Source organism: Ochotona princeps, chromosome 14 (assembly GCF_030435755.1).
Source record: "Ochotona princeps isolate mOchPri1 chromosome 14, mOchPri1.hap1, whole genome shotgun sequence".
Classification (NCBI taxonomy): domain Eukaryota; kingdom Metazoa; phylum Chordata; class Mammalia; order Lagomorpha; family Ochotonidae; genus Ochotona; species Ochotona princeps.
In genome coordinates this window covers 16,093,578-16,113,588 of record NC_080845.1, presented here as the reverse complement: position 1 = coordinate 16,113,588, position 20,011 = coordinate 16,093,578, and the positions used below count along the sequence as shown (strand labels likewise).

General features: G+C 46.1%; 1 protein-coding gene across 1 annotated transcript; it reads left to right on the top strand.

Annotated features, from left to right (window-relative positions):
* The first annotated feature begins 12,243 nt into the window (after positions 1-12,243).
* ATP6V1G1 (ATPase H+ transporting V1 subunit G1) lies at positions 12,244-19,750 on the top strand. The gene is made up of 3 exons (XM_004594949.3): positions 12,244-12,422; positions 15,413-15,513; positions 18,958-19,750. The coding sequence occupies exons 1-3, from the start codon at positions 12,341-12,343 to the stop codon at positions 19,129-19,131; spliced, it is 357 nt and encodes a 118-aa protein (XP_004595006.1). The 5' UTR covers positions 12,244-12,340; the 3' UTR covers positions 19,132-19,750.
* The last annotated feature ends 261 nt before the right edge of the window (positions 19,751-20,011 follow it).

Below are 20,011 nucleotides of genomic sequence, written 5' to 3'. Positions count from 1 at the left end.
ACCCATGTAGGAGACCTAGAGGTGGCTCCTGGCTCCTGGTTTTGGATTGGCTCGGTTCCGGCGGTTTATGACCATTTGGGGAGTAAATCAGTAGATGGAAGATTGGAAGATCTTTCTCTCTGTGTCTCATCTCCGTAAATCAGCCTTTCCAATTAAAATAAATAAATCTTTAAAAAAATAAATTCCATTTCATGCATTATCTCATGAACTCCTCCGAATACCCCTGTAACTTGAGCACTACTATCTTTTTAAGATTTTGTTTATTTTTTTTTATTGGAAGGACAGATCAGATTTATGCAGAGAAGGAGAGACAGAGAAAAAGATCTTCATCTGCTAACTCACTCCCACAATAGCTCAAACTGCTGGAGCTGAGCTGATCTGAAGCCAGGAGCTAGGAATTTCTTCTGGGTCTCCCACATGGATGCATGGTCTCAAGGCTTTAAGTCATCCTTTACTGCTTTCCCAGGCCATAAACGGTGAGCTGGAATGGGAGTGGAACAGCTGGGACATGAATTGGCACCCTTACAGGATCACAGATCTTGCAAAAGAAGGATTTAGCCATTGAGCCATCATGCCTGGCCCTAAGATTACTATTTTCATGTAACAGATGAGAAAGCTATGGCTTAGATAACACAATGAATACTACCTTCCTCAGACTATTTTTCCAAAGGTTGCTGTGTAAGAAAATTCGGGGTGATGGTTATTTACTTGGAAGGTAACAGGGCATCACGCCTGGCAGATTGCTTCACCCTACCATCTGGTGTGAAGTGCTCTGCACACAAAAGCTGCACTGCACCTTGCTGCACCGCACCTAAGTGCTGAGTTAGTATTTTCTAAACCATGAAGTTTCAATTCCTTAATTCATTACTGTGAAAGGTTTTGTCAAAGACAAAAGCACCTGGACACTTAATGAGGTGATTTGATTCCTGCTATTGCAACAAAGAAAGTCATCCAGATGTGAAGATTAAATGATGCAACAACGTGGTTTATAGGGAGGAGCAGACAGGCCAGCAGAGGCCAAGGCACTGCTGCCAAGAGTGTTTTGCAATCAAAGCAAGTCTCAGTCAACTGCATGGAAATGTTTACCATGGTGTCTGGCTAATTTCCCATAATGGTCTCAGGTAATCTCACAAGAGACCAAGATTTTATTTATTTGATCTTAATTTTGTTTATTTAATTCTATTAGCACAAAATAAATACCCCTCCAAAAAGCAACATGTACACACACACACACACACACACACACTAAGACACAGGCATGCATACACACACATAGCCATGCACACACACAGGCACACATATGGCATGCTCAGACCCCCTCCCTTGCAGATGTAGCCAGAGCAATCTTCTCAGAGCATTGCTGTCTTTGCTGGTTTCTCATTACTTGAAGATGCAGAGGAACATCTATAGCAAGGCCTTCCGACTGCACCTAAGCTGGTCCCCATCTGCTTCTCTGGCCTCATCTCAGAGCCTTCCATCCCTCCTGGTGTATACTCCATTTGTACCGCTGTTTCTGGCATTTTCCATGTTCTCTTTGGCCTTTGGGTCCTTGCTCAAGTTGCTTTGTCTTTTTCTAATTTATTTTCATTGGAAAGTCAGATTTACAAAGCAAATGAGAGACAGAGAGAAAGATCTTCCACCTGCTTATTCACTCCCCAAGTAGTCACAATGGCTGGAGCTGAGCTAATTCAAAGCCAAGAGCCACGAGCTTCTTCTGGGTCTCCCACATGGGCGCAGGGTCCCATGGTTTTGGGCCATCCTTACTGCTTTCCCAGGCAACAAGCAGGAAGCTGAATGGGAAGTGGAGGGACTGGGACACGAACTGGTGTCCATATGGGATCCCTGAGCATGCAAGGTGAGTATTTAGCCACTAGGCTATTGAACCAGGCCCAACTTGTTATGTCTTAGAAGCTTCCCACTCCTTCCTTCTGAACTCTGATCTCAGCTGAGAGCGGGTGTCTCCTTCTTGGACACAACCCTTTTTGTTCATCAGTCTCAGAGTCTAGAGTGCTCACCGTTACACCATGTAACCTTCCTCTGTTCTTCAGTCTCAATCAGCTTTGTTAAAAAGTTTTTGGAAGGGCCTGGCACGATAGCGTAGTGGCTAAAGTCCTCACCTTGCACATGACGGGATCCCATACAGCTGCCGGTTCAAATCCCAGCGGCCCTGCCTCCCATCCAGCTCCCTGCTTGTGGCCTGGGAAAGCAGTCGAGGACAGCTCAAAGCTTTGGGACCCTGAACCCACATGGGAGACCCGGAAGAGGTTTCAGGTTCCCGGCTTCAGATCGGCGCGCATCGGCCCGTTGCAGCTCACTTGGGGAGTGAATCATCGGACGGAAGATCTTCCTCTCTGTCTCTCCTCTCTGTATATCTGACTTTGTAATAAAATAAATAAATCTTAAAAAAAAAAGATTTATTTATTTTTATTGGAAGGCAGATATACAGAGAGGAGAGACAGAGAGGAAGATCTTCCATTCAATGGTTCACTCCCTAAGTGACAGCAATGGCTGGAGCTGAGCCAATCTGAAGCCAGGAGCCAGGAGCTTTTCCGGGTCTCCCACACGGGTGCAGGGTCCCAATGCATTGGGCCGTCCTTGACTGCTTTCCCAGGCCACAAGCAGGGAGCTGGATGGGAAGTGGAGCTGCCGGGATTAGAACTGGCACCCATATGGGATCCCGGGGCTTTCAAGGAGAGGACCTTAGCCGCTAGGCCACGCCGCTGGGCCCTAAATAAATCTTTAAAAAAAAAGTTTTGGAAAGCAAAATTCCATTCTTTTCAAGTCATGCCAGTAGAAATTCAACAGGGGTCTCATGTAATATTAAATTCTCCTACTGGTACATTTAGAAAAGTAAAGAAAGAAAAGAAAAAATATTATTTTCAGCTTTGTTTGGCTTTCATATTTGATTCTGGTAAAATATATATAACATCTGCCATCCTAACCATCTTAAGTACACAGTTCGGTCATTTTAGATATATTCACATTGTTACAAAATTAATTTCTAGAATTTATTCATCTATGTACACTGAAAACCTGTGTCCATTTACTTTACCTTTGTATAGTGAGTCTTTGACCTTCATGTTCTTGGACATCAATTTAAAAAATATCTAATTTTGAAAGTCAGAGTTACAGACAGCATCCATTGGTTCACTTCCCAGATGGCTGCAATGGCCAGTGCTGTAGCTGGGCCGCAGCCAGGAGCCTGGAGCCTCATCCGGATCTCCTCCAGGGGTGACAGGGGCCCAGGGATTTTGACCATCATTTGCTGCTTTTCTCAGGCCATTATCAAGGAGCTGGACTAGAAGTAGAACAACTGGGTCCGGTGGCGTAGCCCAGCGTCTAAAGTCCTCGCCTTGAAAGCCCCGGGATCCCATATGGGCGCCGGTTCTAATCCCGGCAGCTCCACTTCCCATCCAGCTCCCTGCTTGTGGCCTGGGAAAGCAGTCGAGGACGGCCCAATGCATTGGGACACTGCACCCACGTGGGAGACCCGGAAGAGGTTCCTGGTTCCCAGCTTCGGATCGGCGCGCACCGGCCGTTGCAGCTCACTTGGGGAGTGAAACATCGGATCGAAGATCTTCCTCTCTGTCTCTCCTCCTCTGTGTATATCTGGCTGTAATAAAAAAATGAATAAATCTTTAAAAAAAAAAAAGAAGTAGAACAACTGGGACACTAATTGGCAACTATATGGGATGCCAGCATAATAGGGGGCAGCTTTAGCTGCTGCACCACAACACTGGCCCCATACCCCTTTAATAACTCCCACTCCCCTCTTCTCCCTAGCCCTTGGTAGCCACCATTCTACCTTCTGCCTCTATTAAATCTTTCAGTGACTGGCTTATTTCACTTAGTTTCTAGTCTTCAGGATTCATCTGTATGGTTCAGCAAAATAACTTACTAAAACTGAAGAATATTCTGTTATAGAAAAATAACAAATAATGATCACATTTGTTTACCCATTCATCCCAAGATAGACACTGAGGTTGCTGCTATCTTTTGGTGATGATGAATAGTGGTTTTGTCAACATGAGCAAACAAACATTACTTGAGACATTGTTTTCAATTCTTTTGAGCATACGTCCGGAAGTAAAATTGCTAGATCATAAGATAATTCTATTTTAAATGTTTTGAAAAGCATCATACTGTTTTCTTAGTAACTGTACCATTTTACATTCCCATCAACAATGTCAAAGTGATCCAGTTTATCCTCATTCTCATCAGCATTCATTATTTCCTTTTTCCAACAGTAGCTGTCTTAATGGTAGGAAGTAGTAAAATCAGCTGCAATAAGAAATTTTATAGGATCCGATGTGGTAGCCTGACTGCTAAAGTCCTCGCCTTGCATGCACCAGGATCCCAAATGGGCGCCAGTTCTAATCCCGGCAGCCCTGCTTCCCATCCAGCTCCCTGCTTGTGGCCTGGGAAAGCAGTCAGGGATGGCCCAAAGCCTTGGGACCCTGCACCTGCATGGAAGATCTGGAAGAGGTTCCAGGTTCCTGGCTTCAGATCCGTGCGGCACCGACCGTTGTGGCTGCTTGGAGAGTGAATCAAGGGACGGAAGATCTTCCTCTCTGTCTCTCCTCCTCTCTGTATATCTGACTTTCTAATAATAACAACTAAATCTTTAAATAAGAAAAAGAAATTTTACATAGTCTAATGTAAAACACGTTAGGTCTACCTGCAATCAGCAACAAAAATGCTAAATGATACATCTTGCAACATTTTTTTTATAATAAGTTTTTAAGATCTGCAGCCTATCTTTTAATCACAGTACATTTCAATTAGGGCAAGCCATGTTTCAAGAGTTTAGTAGTCACCCATGGCTAGTAGTTCCCATGTTGGACAGCCCAATATATTCACTGGTGGACAATTTTGTTTTGCTATCTCCCTCATTAGCCAAACACCCCAACAAAACAAACATTATGTCTGTTGTGCTCACATAGAAGCACCTGGCTGAAGGCTGGCATATACCAGGTACTTAATACACAGTTTTAAACCAACGATGAATGGGAAGTGGATCATTAATTCCTCTTTGCTTGTGCCTTATTCAGCTGTCTTTGCAGGTAATTTCCAGGAAAATGTGCAGTTTCTAGTTCCCCTTGGTCCATTTTCCGACTTGTTCCTTAGCTTCTGCAAAGGTGCAGCAAACCTAAGCCAGTGGCATCCTGCACCTGCTAACAGTGAAGAGAGTGAGACAGGAAGTAGATTCCTTAACAGAAACACACAGAGCTGAGGCAGCAGCTTCGCAGGACGATCAGCATTTTCTCCTTCACATTTGTGCCTATCAACCGGATCTCTTCACAGTTCTCTTCAGACTAGGTCAAAGGAGAGGAAGGGTTAACTGCTAATTTTCAACATTCCAACGTGGCAATGTTTGAGAGTCATCTGATGCAGAAACCAGAAAGTTGTCTGCCAGGAAGTCCTGTGTGGTGGTGGTGAAGACGGGGGTAGGACATATAGTTGTTTTCTATGAAGCAAGTCCTCTCTATGGATTTTGTCTCACGACTACGGCTCAGCCATCCAGTATTTCTGGACACTATAATTTAGGGAAATCTTCCTTCCTCTCAGCAGAGTTGGAGCACAGCCCGGATTTCCACCACATTGCCTCCTTGTGCAGTGAACCTGCCTGACTACGTACAGCAAGCCTGCAGTCTCAAAGAGGAGTCTGTTCATTAACCAAGTAGAGGTTGTCACATGTCACTGTCCTGCAGAGACGGACTTGGTGCACAGAGACGATAATAACACGTGTGGACTATTGACTGATGGTCAATAGTCGAAGTTTATTTATTTTTTTAAATAGTTTTTTTAAATTTTATTATTTGTGGTTTTTTTAAATATTTTTACAATCTTTACATAGTTAATTAGGGTAAAAAGGTTCAAGGGCTATAGGGAAGGGATAAGACTATTATTTCCATATTGTTTCCTTCATGTATCTGAGGTAAAGGGGAATATTGAGGGAGAAACCCTACCCAGTTTCCCACCCACCCCAGGTCCCGGATGTGGGGCATGCGCTGAGATACTTGCTCAAGTGGTTTTGATAGTTCACCAGTTATGAATCGCTGCCAGTCTCGCCACTCCAAACACGATGAGGTCGTTGAAGAATCCACTGATTGACATAGTCCATCATAGAGTCTCCATTTGCCCAGTATTTCACTGCCAACATATAGCTGAGGTGGTTGATTGACTTGCTCTGTCTTCTGTCTTTTCATGGTTAGGGTTCTGAGTCCGCCATTTCGATTGGGGAGATCCCCAAAGAAACTTTGTCTGAGGTATTCCCAGACCAGATTCTTGTATGTTCTAGCAAGCACAGGGCCCAGCACAGTGCATTGCCCCAATCAGCTGGTGGTTGCAATTGCTGGGTTGGTTCTGTTTTCAGCCCCAACTTCCAGTGGAACCAATGGGTGTTGCAGTCTAGCCTGGTTCTGCCCAGCACATACTCGGCCCTCACATAAACCAGTGGGAGCTGCAGCCTAGTCAGAGCAACCCACAATAACCCCCACAAGGCCCGCCCCCTACCCTGGTTTGCCAGTACGTGTAGTTGACTAGTCCAGTCTGTCCCACATCCCATTTGGCTCTTGTATATGTCGATGGGTACTGAAGCTTAGTTCTATCTAAACAGCTCAACTATCCAGCCCTCATGGCTGTTGTTGAGTGCTTCTCTGTCTAGCCACCCCAGTCCCCTGTGCTAGTTTTCGTGCCCTCCCGTGGGAGTGGTAACCCAAGAGGGAGGAGCCCACTATTCCCCTCTCAGGTTGCTCTCACTCCCGGATTATGCACTCTCCAGGTGGTTCTGTGGTTTGGCTTGACAGGATTATCCCCAATGCCAGCTTCTGCCAGCTGATGCTGCGGCTAAGCCCAAACAACCCTCACCCACTCTAGTTTTTGTTTGCACCAATGGAAACAATCAGCCCAGCCTGACTTTTCCCTGATCTAGGCTACATGAGGCACACAGGTGTTGTAGCCCTGCTTAGTCTGGTCTGCCCCCATCCCAGCCTATGCTCTCCAGTGGCAGTAGCCATCCAGCAAGGGGATCTCCCCCTTATTCCCCATGCCGGCTCTGCCCCCTCCCTTCCTAGTTCTCAAGAGTGTACTGGTTGGGTGCTGCTGTCACATCCGGTACAGGTAACCTCACCTTGGCATTCTGTAACGTGCACTGTTTTTTTTTTTGTCACGACCGAACCTGGCTCGACCCACACTCTGTTCTGGTGCTCTGATTTGCCAGTGGATGACGTGAACTGATTCAGCCTGGTCTTCCCCCCGACCCATGTCAAATGTATGTCAGTGGGAAACTTTTCATGGCCTATTCTGGTCTGGTTCCTATCATGCTTCTTGCGCTAACCTGCAGGGACTGTGTCCTGCCAGAGGAGTTGCCCAGGCTCCTCCATCAGAACCCCTCCCAAAGCCAGATTTTGCGCATACCAGGGGGTCCATGAGCCAGCACTACTCAGTCCACCTCCTGTCCTAGCAGGAACAGTGGTTTTTCTTGACTGGCCTTCAACCCAATCTGGCTCTCGCTGTTGGATGTTTCAGCCAAGACTTTTAAAGCAAAGTTGTCATGTAGGCATCCAAGAAGGAGGGGCTTGATCCATTTACATCTCAACAGCAAGGTACAGTTTCCAAAACACAGATTGTTTATACCTAAACCTGTACACCAGGAGGCTTCCTGCTCATTCATCTCCATATCAATGGCTCTTGGAGCCTTCAGAGAGGATGCAACTGGCTATGCCTCCCAGAATAGCAAAGATTCTGAATGTCCTACAGTCACATAAAAACTAAAAGTCCATTTATTGCTATTTTTAAGAAACCATTATGAGGGCCAGATACATGTTTTTGTCAGTGGTGAGTACATTTAAAGTTGATATGAGGAGATTTAATTCTCCTAATGATTAATCCCACTTAAAAGCATTTATTTATTGTAATTTTGCTTGCAAAGTTGAGAGACAGAGTGAGAATTTCCAACTACCTCAAATGCGGGCAAAAGCCAGGACTGATGCGGGATGGAGGCAGGGGGCCAGGAACTCCCAAGGGTCTGGGGCTCTCCTGTGGGTGACAAGAGCACAACTACTTCAGTGGTCATCTGTGGTCTGCCAGAATGCATGACAGCAGGAGCGGAACCTGGGGACCTGAGATGTGATCACTCCAAAAGGCATTTTAATACCTGTGCCAAACATGTAGCCTAATGCCATGTCTTAACATACAAGACATGTGAAACTCAGGTTAAGTCATTTGCTTAAGATGACCCAGTAACTGAAGGAGAGGGTCAGGGTTTGAACCTCAGCCCTGTAGCAGAGGTGGTGAGACATCTCTCAGCTGGAGCTGGTGAAGAGCATTGGGATGTGAATATCCTTTGCTCTGGTCTGCTAAGGCATTCCAAGGTCAGAGGAACCAGGCCTGGGATCCAGTATGTGCCCTTCAGACGACCTTGCCCCTGTTTGCTCTAGCCTGCTGGCTTGAGAGTTCTCGTCTTCCTTGGCAGGGCAGCTGCTTCCCCCACATTCCCTAGTTACTATGTCGTTACGAGGTGCGAGCGAGATCACACTAGACATGTCTAAGGTTTATTAAGGAGTCGCTATTAACCAAGCTTGGTGATAATAGAGCACACTAAAAACAGCAAATCACCAATCCAACCAAACATAATCCCAAAAGGCACAAATGGTCACTATCCTTAAGTCCATCCATAAAGCTGAAGACCTATGTCCCAGCTTCCCCAACAATATAAGCTATCCTAAGGGACATGCAACGAATAACCTGGACACACTTACAAAACTGCAGACATTCACTTTTCCCTGGCTTCTCTGCCCACATTACACTACTACTAGGTTTCACCTCTCCTGGAACTCCTGATGGTACACAAACCAGAAATAATATTGTTATATCCATTGTCCCATCTAAGCAGTACACAGGGACCATGCTCAGAGGATTACATGTCCTTGGTCAGCCAGGAGTTGAGGTGCCAGAGCAATGGAAGCACCTGACCAGAAAGAGAGAGTCCCTGCTCCACAGGTCTTTTAAAAGGGGCTTGTGAGTGGAGTGGATACACAACAATGCAATACCATCCCCTCTCAGATGATAGGTGAGTCACAGGTGGGCAGGAGCGAATACCTAAGTGGTGGGCGGAGTGGTTGAGGATGGAATTAACATTCCATTGCTTCAAAACAAACAAACCAGTCAAGAAATGGGCAAGGGAAATGGGCAGGCACTTAACAAAAGAACAAATTCAAATGGCTAATAGCCACATGAAAAAATGCTCAAGCTCTCTGGCAATAAGGGAATTTCAAATAAAAACAACACTGAGGTTCCACTTCACACCAGAAAGAATTGCCCATATTCAGAAAACTACCAACAATACCTGCTAGCGAGGTTGGGGAGAAAAGGGATCCCTCTCTGGTAGGAAATGCAGGCTAGTGCAGCCACTATGGAAGTCAGTATGAAGAACACTTAGGCAATTTAAAAACCACCTACCATATGACCCAGCAATACCACTTCTAGGAATATATCCAAAAGACTTGTTACACGACAAAGCAACATGCACCCCAATGTTCATTGCAGCACAATCAGTAATTGCAAGAACACGGACGCAACCTAAATACCCATCAACAGAGGACTGGTTAAGGAAATTGTGGTTCATCTACACTATGGAATACTACTTGGCTATTAAAAAAAATCAAATACATTACTTTGTGGCGAAATGGGCCAAATTAGAGACCATAAATTATGCAAAGGGAAATGAGCCAATCCGAAAAGGTCAGATATATGTTTGCTCTAATATAAGATAACACGATGTCAAATCTAGAGATATTATATGTGAATCTTACTCTATCACATACTTATCTGTACCTCTGTCACAAGTTCTTCTGATGTAATTCATTAATCAATCATCCATAAGAGGCTGTTTGCTTATAATCACCTGAGATGGTCAACGTCCCCTTTATCACTGTTGTTGGTATTGCCCATAAGTAATGAAGATCTAAAAAAAAAAAAAAATTTCCATTGCTGTTAGGATCCACCTTAGGACAGAGGGTAGGGGACACAGCAGCATTTCATTTGCCCACTGTCAATGGGTGCTGGCTACCACTGGTTGTACCCCATAACCATGGGACACCTCCTCCGGGTACCCACATCTTGACAACAAACAAACACCCACTCAGATCAGCAGAAAACCCAAATCGGTCTGGACAATTTCAGAGGAGGTATTGTCCAGTGTTTCCCTCTTCACACAATAAACATCTGAAATGCTTCTAGCAGCCAAAGAGTTCTGGAATTTGTATATACTTGGTTTCTTTAAGGAATTGGGTAACCAAAGACCTTAATAAGAAGGTTTTTGTTAATTGTAGGATCAAAATTGTGCAAGAATTACCCTACTAGACAGATAAAAAAATAACAGCTTCCATTTCCTGGCACTTACTAGGAACTAGAAACAGTGAGAGGACTCCACACACAATCATCATCATTATCTCTTTTCAAAAGTGACAGCTAGCTTTACTGGAATAACATAATCCCAATAGCAATTATTCAGAAGTTTATCATTAGGCAGATTCTGTATATTTCCAAGGGTGTATACCATCACTAGAGCCTAATTTCAGACCACTTCCAATACCCTGTAGAGACATCCCATGCCAACTTCCCCACTCCTTGGCTGGTCTCCCCAGCCCCTGGCCGGTCATTGATCTAATGTATGTCTCCATAGATTTGGCTATTCTGGCTGTTTCAGGAAAATGAGATTGTACAGTATGTGGCCTTTGATACCGTTTTTTTTTTTCACTTCACCTAACAGTATCAAGGCTTGTCCATGCTGTAGCTTCTATCAATCCTTTACTTCTTTTAATGACTACATTCAGTTCTCTGCCCTTGTCCATGCCTGCAGTGATGGACATACGACTGAGTATGAAGAACTATATGTTAGTAATGATATAGAGGAACTGGGGGGAGGGAATAGGGGAGGGAATAAAGGAATATGGAAGTGTATCATAAAATGATAACAATAGTAATAAAATGTTAAAAAATGACTACATACAATCCTATTGTAGTGTCATGTCAGGTTCTATTTACACATTCCACTTTTGGCTACTATCAGCTCTGAATCTTTGCTCTATCTCCAGAAGCACGCATTACTCTTTTGTTAACTGTGAATCTTGTTTCCTGAGAACAATGTTTCTGAATCTTTTGGAGAAATCACTGATGGGATTTAAAAGTCCCAGAGATCCTCCAGCAAGATCCAGTCCTCACGCCACCCCAAAGGGAGAGGTATTTTGGATTTTAGCTGTGTTTCAAAGCCCACCTCTAACCTCCATCAGCCGTCATAACTGCAGCTCTTGCTTGAGCACGCAGATGTTCCTAGCAAGAACAATCCTGGCATTATCTTGGGTTCTCAGCACTTGGTGATCTCTGGCAGGTCATCTAGCCCTTTCCAGGCTTGGAGTGCCCGGTGAGTCAGAGGTTCCCCTGGCAGCGCTGGCCTGATTCAGACGTGCCTTGTGACGGTTAGCACCACTGGCCCACTCCCCAGATGGTGGCAACAGTCACGTCTAGGGAAGGCCCCGGCCAAGAGTCAGGGGGAAGGAAACCAAGTCTTCAGGCCTCCCGTCATCCCAGGGGCAGTGGCAGCAGGCTGCAAATGAGGCCAGCCCCTGGAGCCTTTTTCAAGCACCCTGCATTTTTCCGTGCCTGCTTTGACCACGGCTTCTAATTACACATTTTAGTTCACCTGCCTTTGGTCCATAGTCGATGAGTCCAGCTAGCGACTGTGTTTTTCTTGCTTTCTTGAATATCAAAGCAGAACGGGGTCGGACGTGTGTGGAAATTTGTCCAATCCTTTCTCGAACTCACGGTCAGAAGGATATGGACCTGCCCCAAATCTTTTTTTTTTTTTTTTAACAAGAGTTGGTCCACATTTTCCCTGCCGGCAACCCAAGATTCCACCCCTACTACTGGCAAGAATCTCCCTAAATCTAAAAATAAAGAACCTGCTGAAAAGAGACAGGTAGCTAGCACGGAAGTTAGGAATCCCCCACGGAACTCATGCAACCTGTATCAGTGTCCCGGGTCTCCAGGACAATAGGGACGAGTCAGAGTAGCTAAGACAAAACAAGCCAGGAGGCTGTGGCGGGGAGCCGAGCGCGCTCAGGCACTGCGCAGGCGCAGTGCGACGCCCGGCCGCTACCCTCATCCCGGCTCGGTCTGGCGGCTGTCAGCTGACGCCGCGCTGCGCAGGTCACGTGACGGAGTGGGCGGGGCGTCGGCCCTCGGCGCAGACGCAGATTGTGGCTGGCTGGTCAGGTGACGTGAGGAACCCTCGAGTCGACTTAGGCCGCTGTCCTGGGCTCCCGGGGTCCAATCCGCCATGGCAAGTCAGTCTCAGGGTATCCAGCAGCTGCTGCAGGCCGAGAAGCGGGCCGCGGAGAAGGTGTCGGAGGCCCGCAAGCGTGAGTTTAGGCGCGAGGTGGCGGTTGGATGGGGCTCAGAAAACGGCGTGGGGTGAGGAGATGGCTGCGGCCCTGGAAGCTCTCCTGGGCTGAGGGTCTAGAAGGGCTTGATATGCGCAAAGTACCTGAGTATAGAGGCAAACGGTGTGTGAACGTGTGCCTTGGGGCCTGGGGGGCGGGCAAAATCCGGCGATCCAAAGACTGCCCTCCCACCTGCTGCTTTGGGCGGCGAGCCGTCATCTGCCCCACTGTTCTCGCTGGAAACTCGGAGTCCTGCTTGCTGTTCTTCCCCCACCCGCCACACCTAGCCAGGTTTGGGTTTTTTTTTGGGGGGGGGGGGTGGTTCGATCCCTTTCTCCCAGCCGCCAGCGTCTCAGCCCAGGACACCAACTTCTCGGGGAGCTCCTGTCGCGCCCTAACCCGTTGGCTCCTAGTTTTAGTCCTGCTTTTTAAGGCGGCGGACAAGTGCAGGCCTGGTGCTCGCTGCGTCAGCAATCTCTACCAGCATGGTTTCCCACGTCCAGGTAAACCAGGAAGCAAATCCTGGCTAGGGTAATTACAGGTGAGCTCAGGGCTCGCCTTGAGAAATGCAGGATTGCCACAGAACTTTCTCGGTGGGGCCGAAGCGGAAGAAACCGGCTTCTTCCAACCCATTCTCCCTGCAGTCGTTCATCCATTCAAAGTGCAGGTGCAATTTGCCTCACTCCGTTTCGGGTGTGCAGAATCCAGCGCAGACCCCTTTCAGGGATAAGCCTTGTCCAGCACGCTGAATCCCCCCACCCCCACTCCACTAATAATTGAAGAGCGCCTCCGTTTATTTTGCCTGCTGCCCTTGGCATGCGCCTTGTCATCGGATTGGAAGAGCCTTGCCATTTTCCTCCCCTCGCTTCTCTAATCCTTACTCCTGCTTTGGACTTGAACATTTAGGCAGCCCTTCTTCCAGCATGTGTTCCCTGACTCACCCTCCTTCCCCACACTGGACTGGGAGCCCCTCTTCAGAGTTTGCTTACATGGCTCAGTCACCCGAGGGAACAGAGACTATCTGACTTAATTTTATGTCCTTAGATTTCCAGCTGGGAGAAGGATGCATGTGTTCTTTTTTTACGGATGGGAAAAAGTAAGGCTCAGAGAGATGTTTTCATCATTCTTTGGTGAAATAGCATTGTTGGGGCCCAAAGGTCCCCTTTATCATCCAAGGCTAAAATACCAAGCAAGAGATGTTGGTCTTAGTAACTTTTCGTGTGTTTATTGTAGGACTTGGTTCTGTTGCACGTTCTAGTAGACATCACGCACAACTTGTCCAGTCTCAATTAAGGACCCTGTGATGCTGTGTCACACAGAAGGAGCTTTCTATGAGGGGCATGGAAATGGGAAGAATCCTTCTCTTACTCCAGCGACTGGAACATTCCGAGTTCCTTGTGGAATATTTCCAGTCATGCCCTTGACACAGTAGTTCCAGAATGACTTCTCTGGGTCCAGCCAGGTCTCATCAGGAGTAAGCTGGCTCAGCTGGGAAGGGTGTCAGTCTGTCTGGGGGAAGCAAGCCTGTCAAGCTTGCTGGAGGGTGTTGTGTGGCTTAGGCAGCTCCTAGCTTACCCTGAGCGCGTTTGTCCTAAAGGAGCTAGTTTGTGGCTACTTGGCATCTCACAGCTGCAGTCTGAGAAAGTTATCAGCTGTCTTAATCTCTAACTATGGCTGACTTGCCTCTGAGGCAGTGACCCAACTCAAATTTTTCCTGAAATCATTGCTTTGGATCTTAATATTAAAAAGAAGAAGATTGCCGTGGTTTATTTTGTTAGAGGAAAGCCAAACACCAGCTCCCGTGTCTGAGGCCTGAGAACAACGTGATTTGAAGGAAATGTGATTTCCTGTGGAAGTGCTTTGGTTTTCAGAGAAGCCTATCAAGTGAAACTTGGCAGATGCTCACTGAAAGGCAGAGGAGGTATTCAGTAATGAATGCAGTTCATCAGAGGAGTTGGGAATGATGTGTTATAAAATCAGGTGGACTGTTGCGTAGTGCCTGGGCCCTGAATGCTGTTGTTAGGTTGTGGGCCAGTGTAGCTGAGATGGATGGCATGAGAAAGGTTGGAGTAGAGCAGCAGACCTGACATAGTGCTGGAATAATGCAGATGAGTCCAAGTAGTTCCTGGGTTGCTTTGAGAAAGACCTGAAGTGTTGGTGTCATCTGGGTGATCATACAACAGTCTGTTCTCAGTCAGAAGGGGTAAGATTAAGTGGAGTGTCATTCACCCGTAGGGCTCCTGTGGGCTCTGGCAGCGTACAGTGTCTCTTGTTCTGAATTAAAAATTCTGGTTGATCATCTGAGACTGTCTTTTCATCCCATGTGAGTGTCCAGGAAGAGAAATCAAAGCGAAGGCTGTGTTGGCTGGGCTTGTGGGCTCTTTTCATACAGACTTTGGCAGAACCTGGAGATTTTCCCTAGCTGTGTATAGAAAGGCGTGCGCCTGAGGCCCTGTCCCTCTCCACCCAGTGCAGCCTTGTCTTGCAGGCATCTCCCTGCAGCGGGCCTTTCTGCCTTGCTTTGCTTTCTTGCTGCAAGCCTGGGGTTTGGAGTAGTACATCATCCACCATTAGTTAGATTTTAGGTTGGTGTCTCTTGTGAACATATTAGCTTTTTGCTAAGCTTCTCATTGGTGCTCCAGCCCCATACGTAGGTGTTTATTTCTTAGGAAGAAGAGTTCCCTGTTGGTTGTTAGTTCAAATGGAGAAAACATTTTGACATTCTGTCGATTTTTTTCATCCTTTTTCGTGGGTTTTGGTTACAAGTACATTTTTGTTAATGTAGTCATTTCTTAAATACAGCCTGTAGGTGTCAGAAACTTATTAGCCTAATTCTCTTCCCATGCATGTCTTTTGGGAGATGTTTTAACTTTTTTCCTCCCCTTGTTTACTGAAAACTACTTTTCAGTGTGTGGTTTTCTACTTGCTTTTTAACCACTTCCTGACTTAGTTCTCTCTTTTGAAAACAGGAAAGAACCGGAGGTTGAAGCAGGCCAAAGAAGAGGCGCAGGCTGAAATTGAGCAGTACCGCCTGCAGAGGGAGAAGGAGTTCAAAGCCAAGGAAGCTGCGGTGGGCCCTGCTTGATTTTCCTCCCTTTCTTCTCTTCCCAGACTCCAAAGACACACAGCATAGCTCAGAGGTTCTGAGTCTTGTTGAATTTTGAAAATTTGTGCATCAAACATTTTATTATATGATCAGGCCGCATCTTTTTGGGGCAGTTAAAGTTTGTTTTTGTTTTTGTTTTTTTAACTGAGAGTGAATCCTGGTCCTCATTTAACAATAATGTATGGAATGAAATGATTAAACATGCACCCAGTACCAGCTAGGTGGTAGGGAATCAGTTGTAAACAAAGGGCTCACTGCTTGCCCTCAGAGCCCAGCTTGTAGTCTTGCCAGTCTTCAGTGTGGAGTAACATAAATAGAGCCTCACTTGAGCATAGCATAGTGGGAGCGGTGTTCGCTGCTAGGTAGTGTAGGCTATACTATGATGCATTGGATGGTAGAGAGTACAGAGGAAGCAGGGAGTACTCTGAGAAGGGCAGGAATGGAGGAAGACAGAACAAAGAGCAGAAACCGACAGGACCCTTAGATGCACATATCAGAAAACATGGTTCGTCCCGGTACACGGTGGGACTTCTTGGTCAGGAAAATCAAACACTCGGGTGACAGGCCAGCTTTATTTTGATCCTAGAGCTTAAATGATATACTCAGGTTTCTAGCTCTGCTTCTGACTCTGCTTGGTTCTCCAGCTGTACCTTGTGGTGGCTTTATATCCAGTATTAAAAGGGATGTGTGCCCCTCTTACTACCGAGTAACCAAAGCTACCACCTACTTCGCACAGGATGACTGGTTTTTGTTTTTGAAGATTGATTTATTTTTATTGGAAAGGCAGATATAACGAGAGGAAGAGAGACAGAGAGGAAGATCTTCCCTCTGATGGTTCACTCCCCAAGCAGCCACAACAGCTGGAGCTGAGCCAATCCGAAGCCAGGAGCCTCCTCCTGGTCTCCCACGCAGGTGCAGGGTCCCAAGGTTTTGGGCCGTCCTGGACTGCTTTCCCAGGCCACAAGCAGGGAGCTGGATGGGAAGCGGGGCTGCCCGGATTAGAACCTGCTACCATATGGGATCCTGGTGTGTTCAAGGCAAGGACTTTAGCCATTATTCTATCGTGCCAGGCCCAGGATGACTGTTTTGTTATTATAGCTTAAAATGCAGGGTGAGCATCGGACACCTGGGTTACTGTACCCCTGGGGATGCCCATGTCCCATTCCTGGGTTTGTGTCCTGGGATTCCTGCCTCCTGTCATTGTGCATCTGCGAGGCGGCAGATGATGGCTCAAGTATTTGGGTTCTGCCACACACATGGGAAACCCAGGTTGAGGGCTAGCTTCCTGGCTTTGGCCTCAACCATCCCTGACTGTTGCGTGGTAATTTGGAGAGAGAACTAGCAGATATAAGATTTCTCTCTCTACCTTTGAAGCGAATTTTTAAAAAATCTATAAAAATTTAATTATGTTATTAGATTAAAAAGAATCCTAAATTGTTTGTCTCTCAACTTGGGGCTGATTGGTGCTGTCAGCCATCAGACTGCCTGCAAAGCTTGTATAAATGCTTGTGTCCAACAGCCATCCTGTCTCCATGTTATACCCTATACGCTGCAGTTTCTTGTGGAGATGGTATCCCTATTGCATTGCTAAAGCAAAAGCTTCGAATTTTCTAGTGGTTTTCCATTGTTAACTGTTTCCATTTTGAGATAACTTCCAGAACTTGGCAATGGTTTATTATTGATGAAACAAATGTTTTTTTTCCCCCCAAGGAAGGGTTATACACTTAAAATAAGTTTGCAGTTGATTTCCTGTGGTCTGTCCCAGGGTAATTCTGCAGCGCGAGTGGTGATGGGACTGTGTGAACAGCTCTTTACATTTGCACTCAGACTTGTGTTCGCCTCTCTGCATGTTTACTCTGCTGCCTTTGAGCCTTGCTTTGCTAATCTAAATGGAGTGATAGCCTCCTCATAGGTTGTTTTGAGGAATAAGAAATGTGGTCACTGGTGATGCTTTGTAAATTCGTATCAATCTGAAAGGATATTAAAATGAGAAGCTCGCTGGTTGATGAATTAGGTTCAGACACAATATTGTGTCTTGCAGAATGTGATAGGTCAAGTTTTAGTGAAGTAAGTATGGCAGTTAACAAAAAGCCTGCCTTGCTATGGAAGCTGTAGAAGGTAAAAGAAAATTGGGAAACCAGTATGTTTTACATCACAAGTAAAAATGAAAGAGTAAGATGTAATACAGTAAAGATAGTAGGGAGTAGAAAGGGCAGCAGTGAGAAGCTAGTCGCCTCTCTCCCAGTCCTGAAGTCCCCAGAGCCACTGCCTGGTAGCAGTTTCAAGAGGTTTTTCTTTTCTTTCTTCTTTTTTTTTTTAATACTTATTATTTATTTGAAAGAGTTGTCAGAGGGGTAAACAGTTCTTCCGTCTACTAGTTCACTGTCCAAATGGCTTCGATGGCCAGGGCTGAACTGGGAAGAAGCCAGAAGCCAGGAAATAAATCCAGGTCTACCACATGGGCCGCAGGAATTCCAGCACTTGGCCTGTCTTCTGCTGCTTTCTCAGGCCATTTTCAGGAGCTGGATTGGACGTGGAACAGCTGGGATACTAGCCGGTGTCCTTATTATGGGATGCCTGTGTCTCAGGCAGCAGCTTATATGCTGTGCCACAATGCTGGCCCAATTGTTAAGGAGTTTTGAAGACACCATTATCTCCTCATTTTTAAAACAGCACACACACAAATTCTCTCACACACACGAACACACACAAATACACTGATGTTGTGTATCTTGCTCCCCCTTAATTTGCTTTAAGTTCTCATAAAGATACTTTTTATTACTCATGCTTAAAAGCTAAGTCACAGTTTTAAAATTTTTTTCCTTTTTAATATTGTTTACAAGGTTGAGGGATGCATGCCCAAGTGGGCCTTGGATTAGGGTAGGGGCAGGATCAGGTACAGAAGGAAGGTGAGTGGGACAAATGTCCCATTTTTTTCCCCGTCCTATGTCCATAGGGGGCCAAGGGGAAGGGTCACTCCTTGCTGTCAGGCTACATCCATCAGCATCCACAGATGCGGGGATGGTCACCTATGATGCTTTAGAGACCCTGACGTGGGGAAGGACTCAGTCCATCTGATTGGCTGGTATCCACGTGTATGTGGAAACACCATGATTTGTTGAGCCATTCCTCCGTTGTTGACTGTTAAGGTCCATTGTAACCTTGGTTGAGGCCATGCTTAGACCCTGGGGAGAGGTGAGTGTTGTCCCTGGAATAATTTTCTGGCAGTGGGAATCACAAATGTGATTCCCATCAACTTTGCGAGTGTCTGCTTCCCCATGTGCTGTTCGGTCATTCAGCCGCATTGCTTCCAGGTCGTTGATAAAACCCATTTTGCCTATCGGTAAGCTGTTTCCCAAGAGTTCCTGGCCAGTTGTGACCCCCCTGTGTGTTGCCGTCCTGCTGCAGGCTCTGGGCTCGCATGGCAGCTGCAGCAGTGAAGTGGAGAAGGAGACCCAGGAGAAGATGACCATCCTCCAGAACTACTTCCAGCAAAACAGGGAGGAAGTCTTGGATAACCTCTTGGCTTTTGTGTGTGACATCCGGCCAGAAATCCATGAAAACTACCGCATCAACGGATAGAAGAAAGCCGCCCTTGTCCCTCGGTGGGCACTGTAGACGCCCTCCTGGGATGCGACGCTTCAGCAAAGCTCACATGCTCTGCTCTCCTGACAAGGCATTAAAATCTTTCTGTGTGTTACATAGGAGGGCCCTTCACTGGTTAGCTGCTCTGTACAGAGTTAGAACTTCTCCAAAGAGTTCATCTTTTTACTTGGTATTTTTTAGAGAAGTTTAATAAGTGTGTGTTCTGTGTTTTCCTGTGCCTTTTAGTCTGAGCAACATGTACGTCGGTGTTGATATTTGTCTGTCCTAGATCTGGTAGGGGAAAAAAAGAAAGAAAAAAAAACCACAGTTCTTTAAAGAAAGAAAGGGATCACACAGTTTTTCCCCTATGCTTTCTTGAAGGTCAGGGGCTTGATCTATGAAAAAGTAGTGAATCGTTTCCTGTAACTAGCGTGAAGCAGCAGCCAGCCTTAACGTCGGTTCTGACTAAGGATGGAAGCTCTGAATTACGTGTGTATTTGTTTAGGCTGCTTTTAGCTTCTTAATCAGAATTACTAGATGGCAGGACTTATTACATGTTACAGTTGGTGTACTGGTAAGCTCTGAAAAGTAAACACTTTGTCATGTGTTCTCTTTCCCCCGTGTCTCTGTTTTATCCTCTTTGATAACACAAAGTGCTGTCCAGCCCACGTGTTCTGCAGAATTTCACTTAGGAAATTAGCTTACACATCACTTCTGCATATATAGTTAGAAATTGTTCAAGACATCTTCGCAAGAAGGAAAATGCTTATAATTTTACCCATAAATTGTTTGGAAAAAAAAAAAAAGCAGCAAGAGCTAGCAGGTGTGCGTCTGGCCTCTTTCTTGCTGATCCTGGGGCAGCCTTGGCAGTTTATCA

Excerpts from the sequence above, each read along its gene's own strand:
- ATP6V1G1 (XM_004594949.3), top strand. The coding sequence starts at position 12,341 with ATGGCAAGTCAGTCTCAGGGTATCCAGCAGCTGCTGCAGGCCGAGAAG. Across the intron at positions 12,423-15,412 it reads GGTGTCGGAGGCCCGCAAGC|GAAAGAACCGGAGGTTGAAG; the intron begins GTGAGTTTAGGC and ends TTTTGAAAACAG. Across the intron at positions 15,514-18,957 it reads TCAAAGCCAAGGAAGCTGCG|GCTCTGGGCTCGCATGGCAG; the intron begins GTGGGCCCTGCT and ends GTCCTGCTGCAG.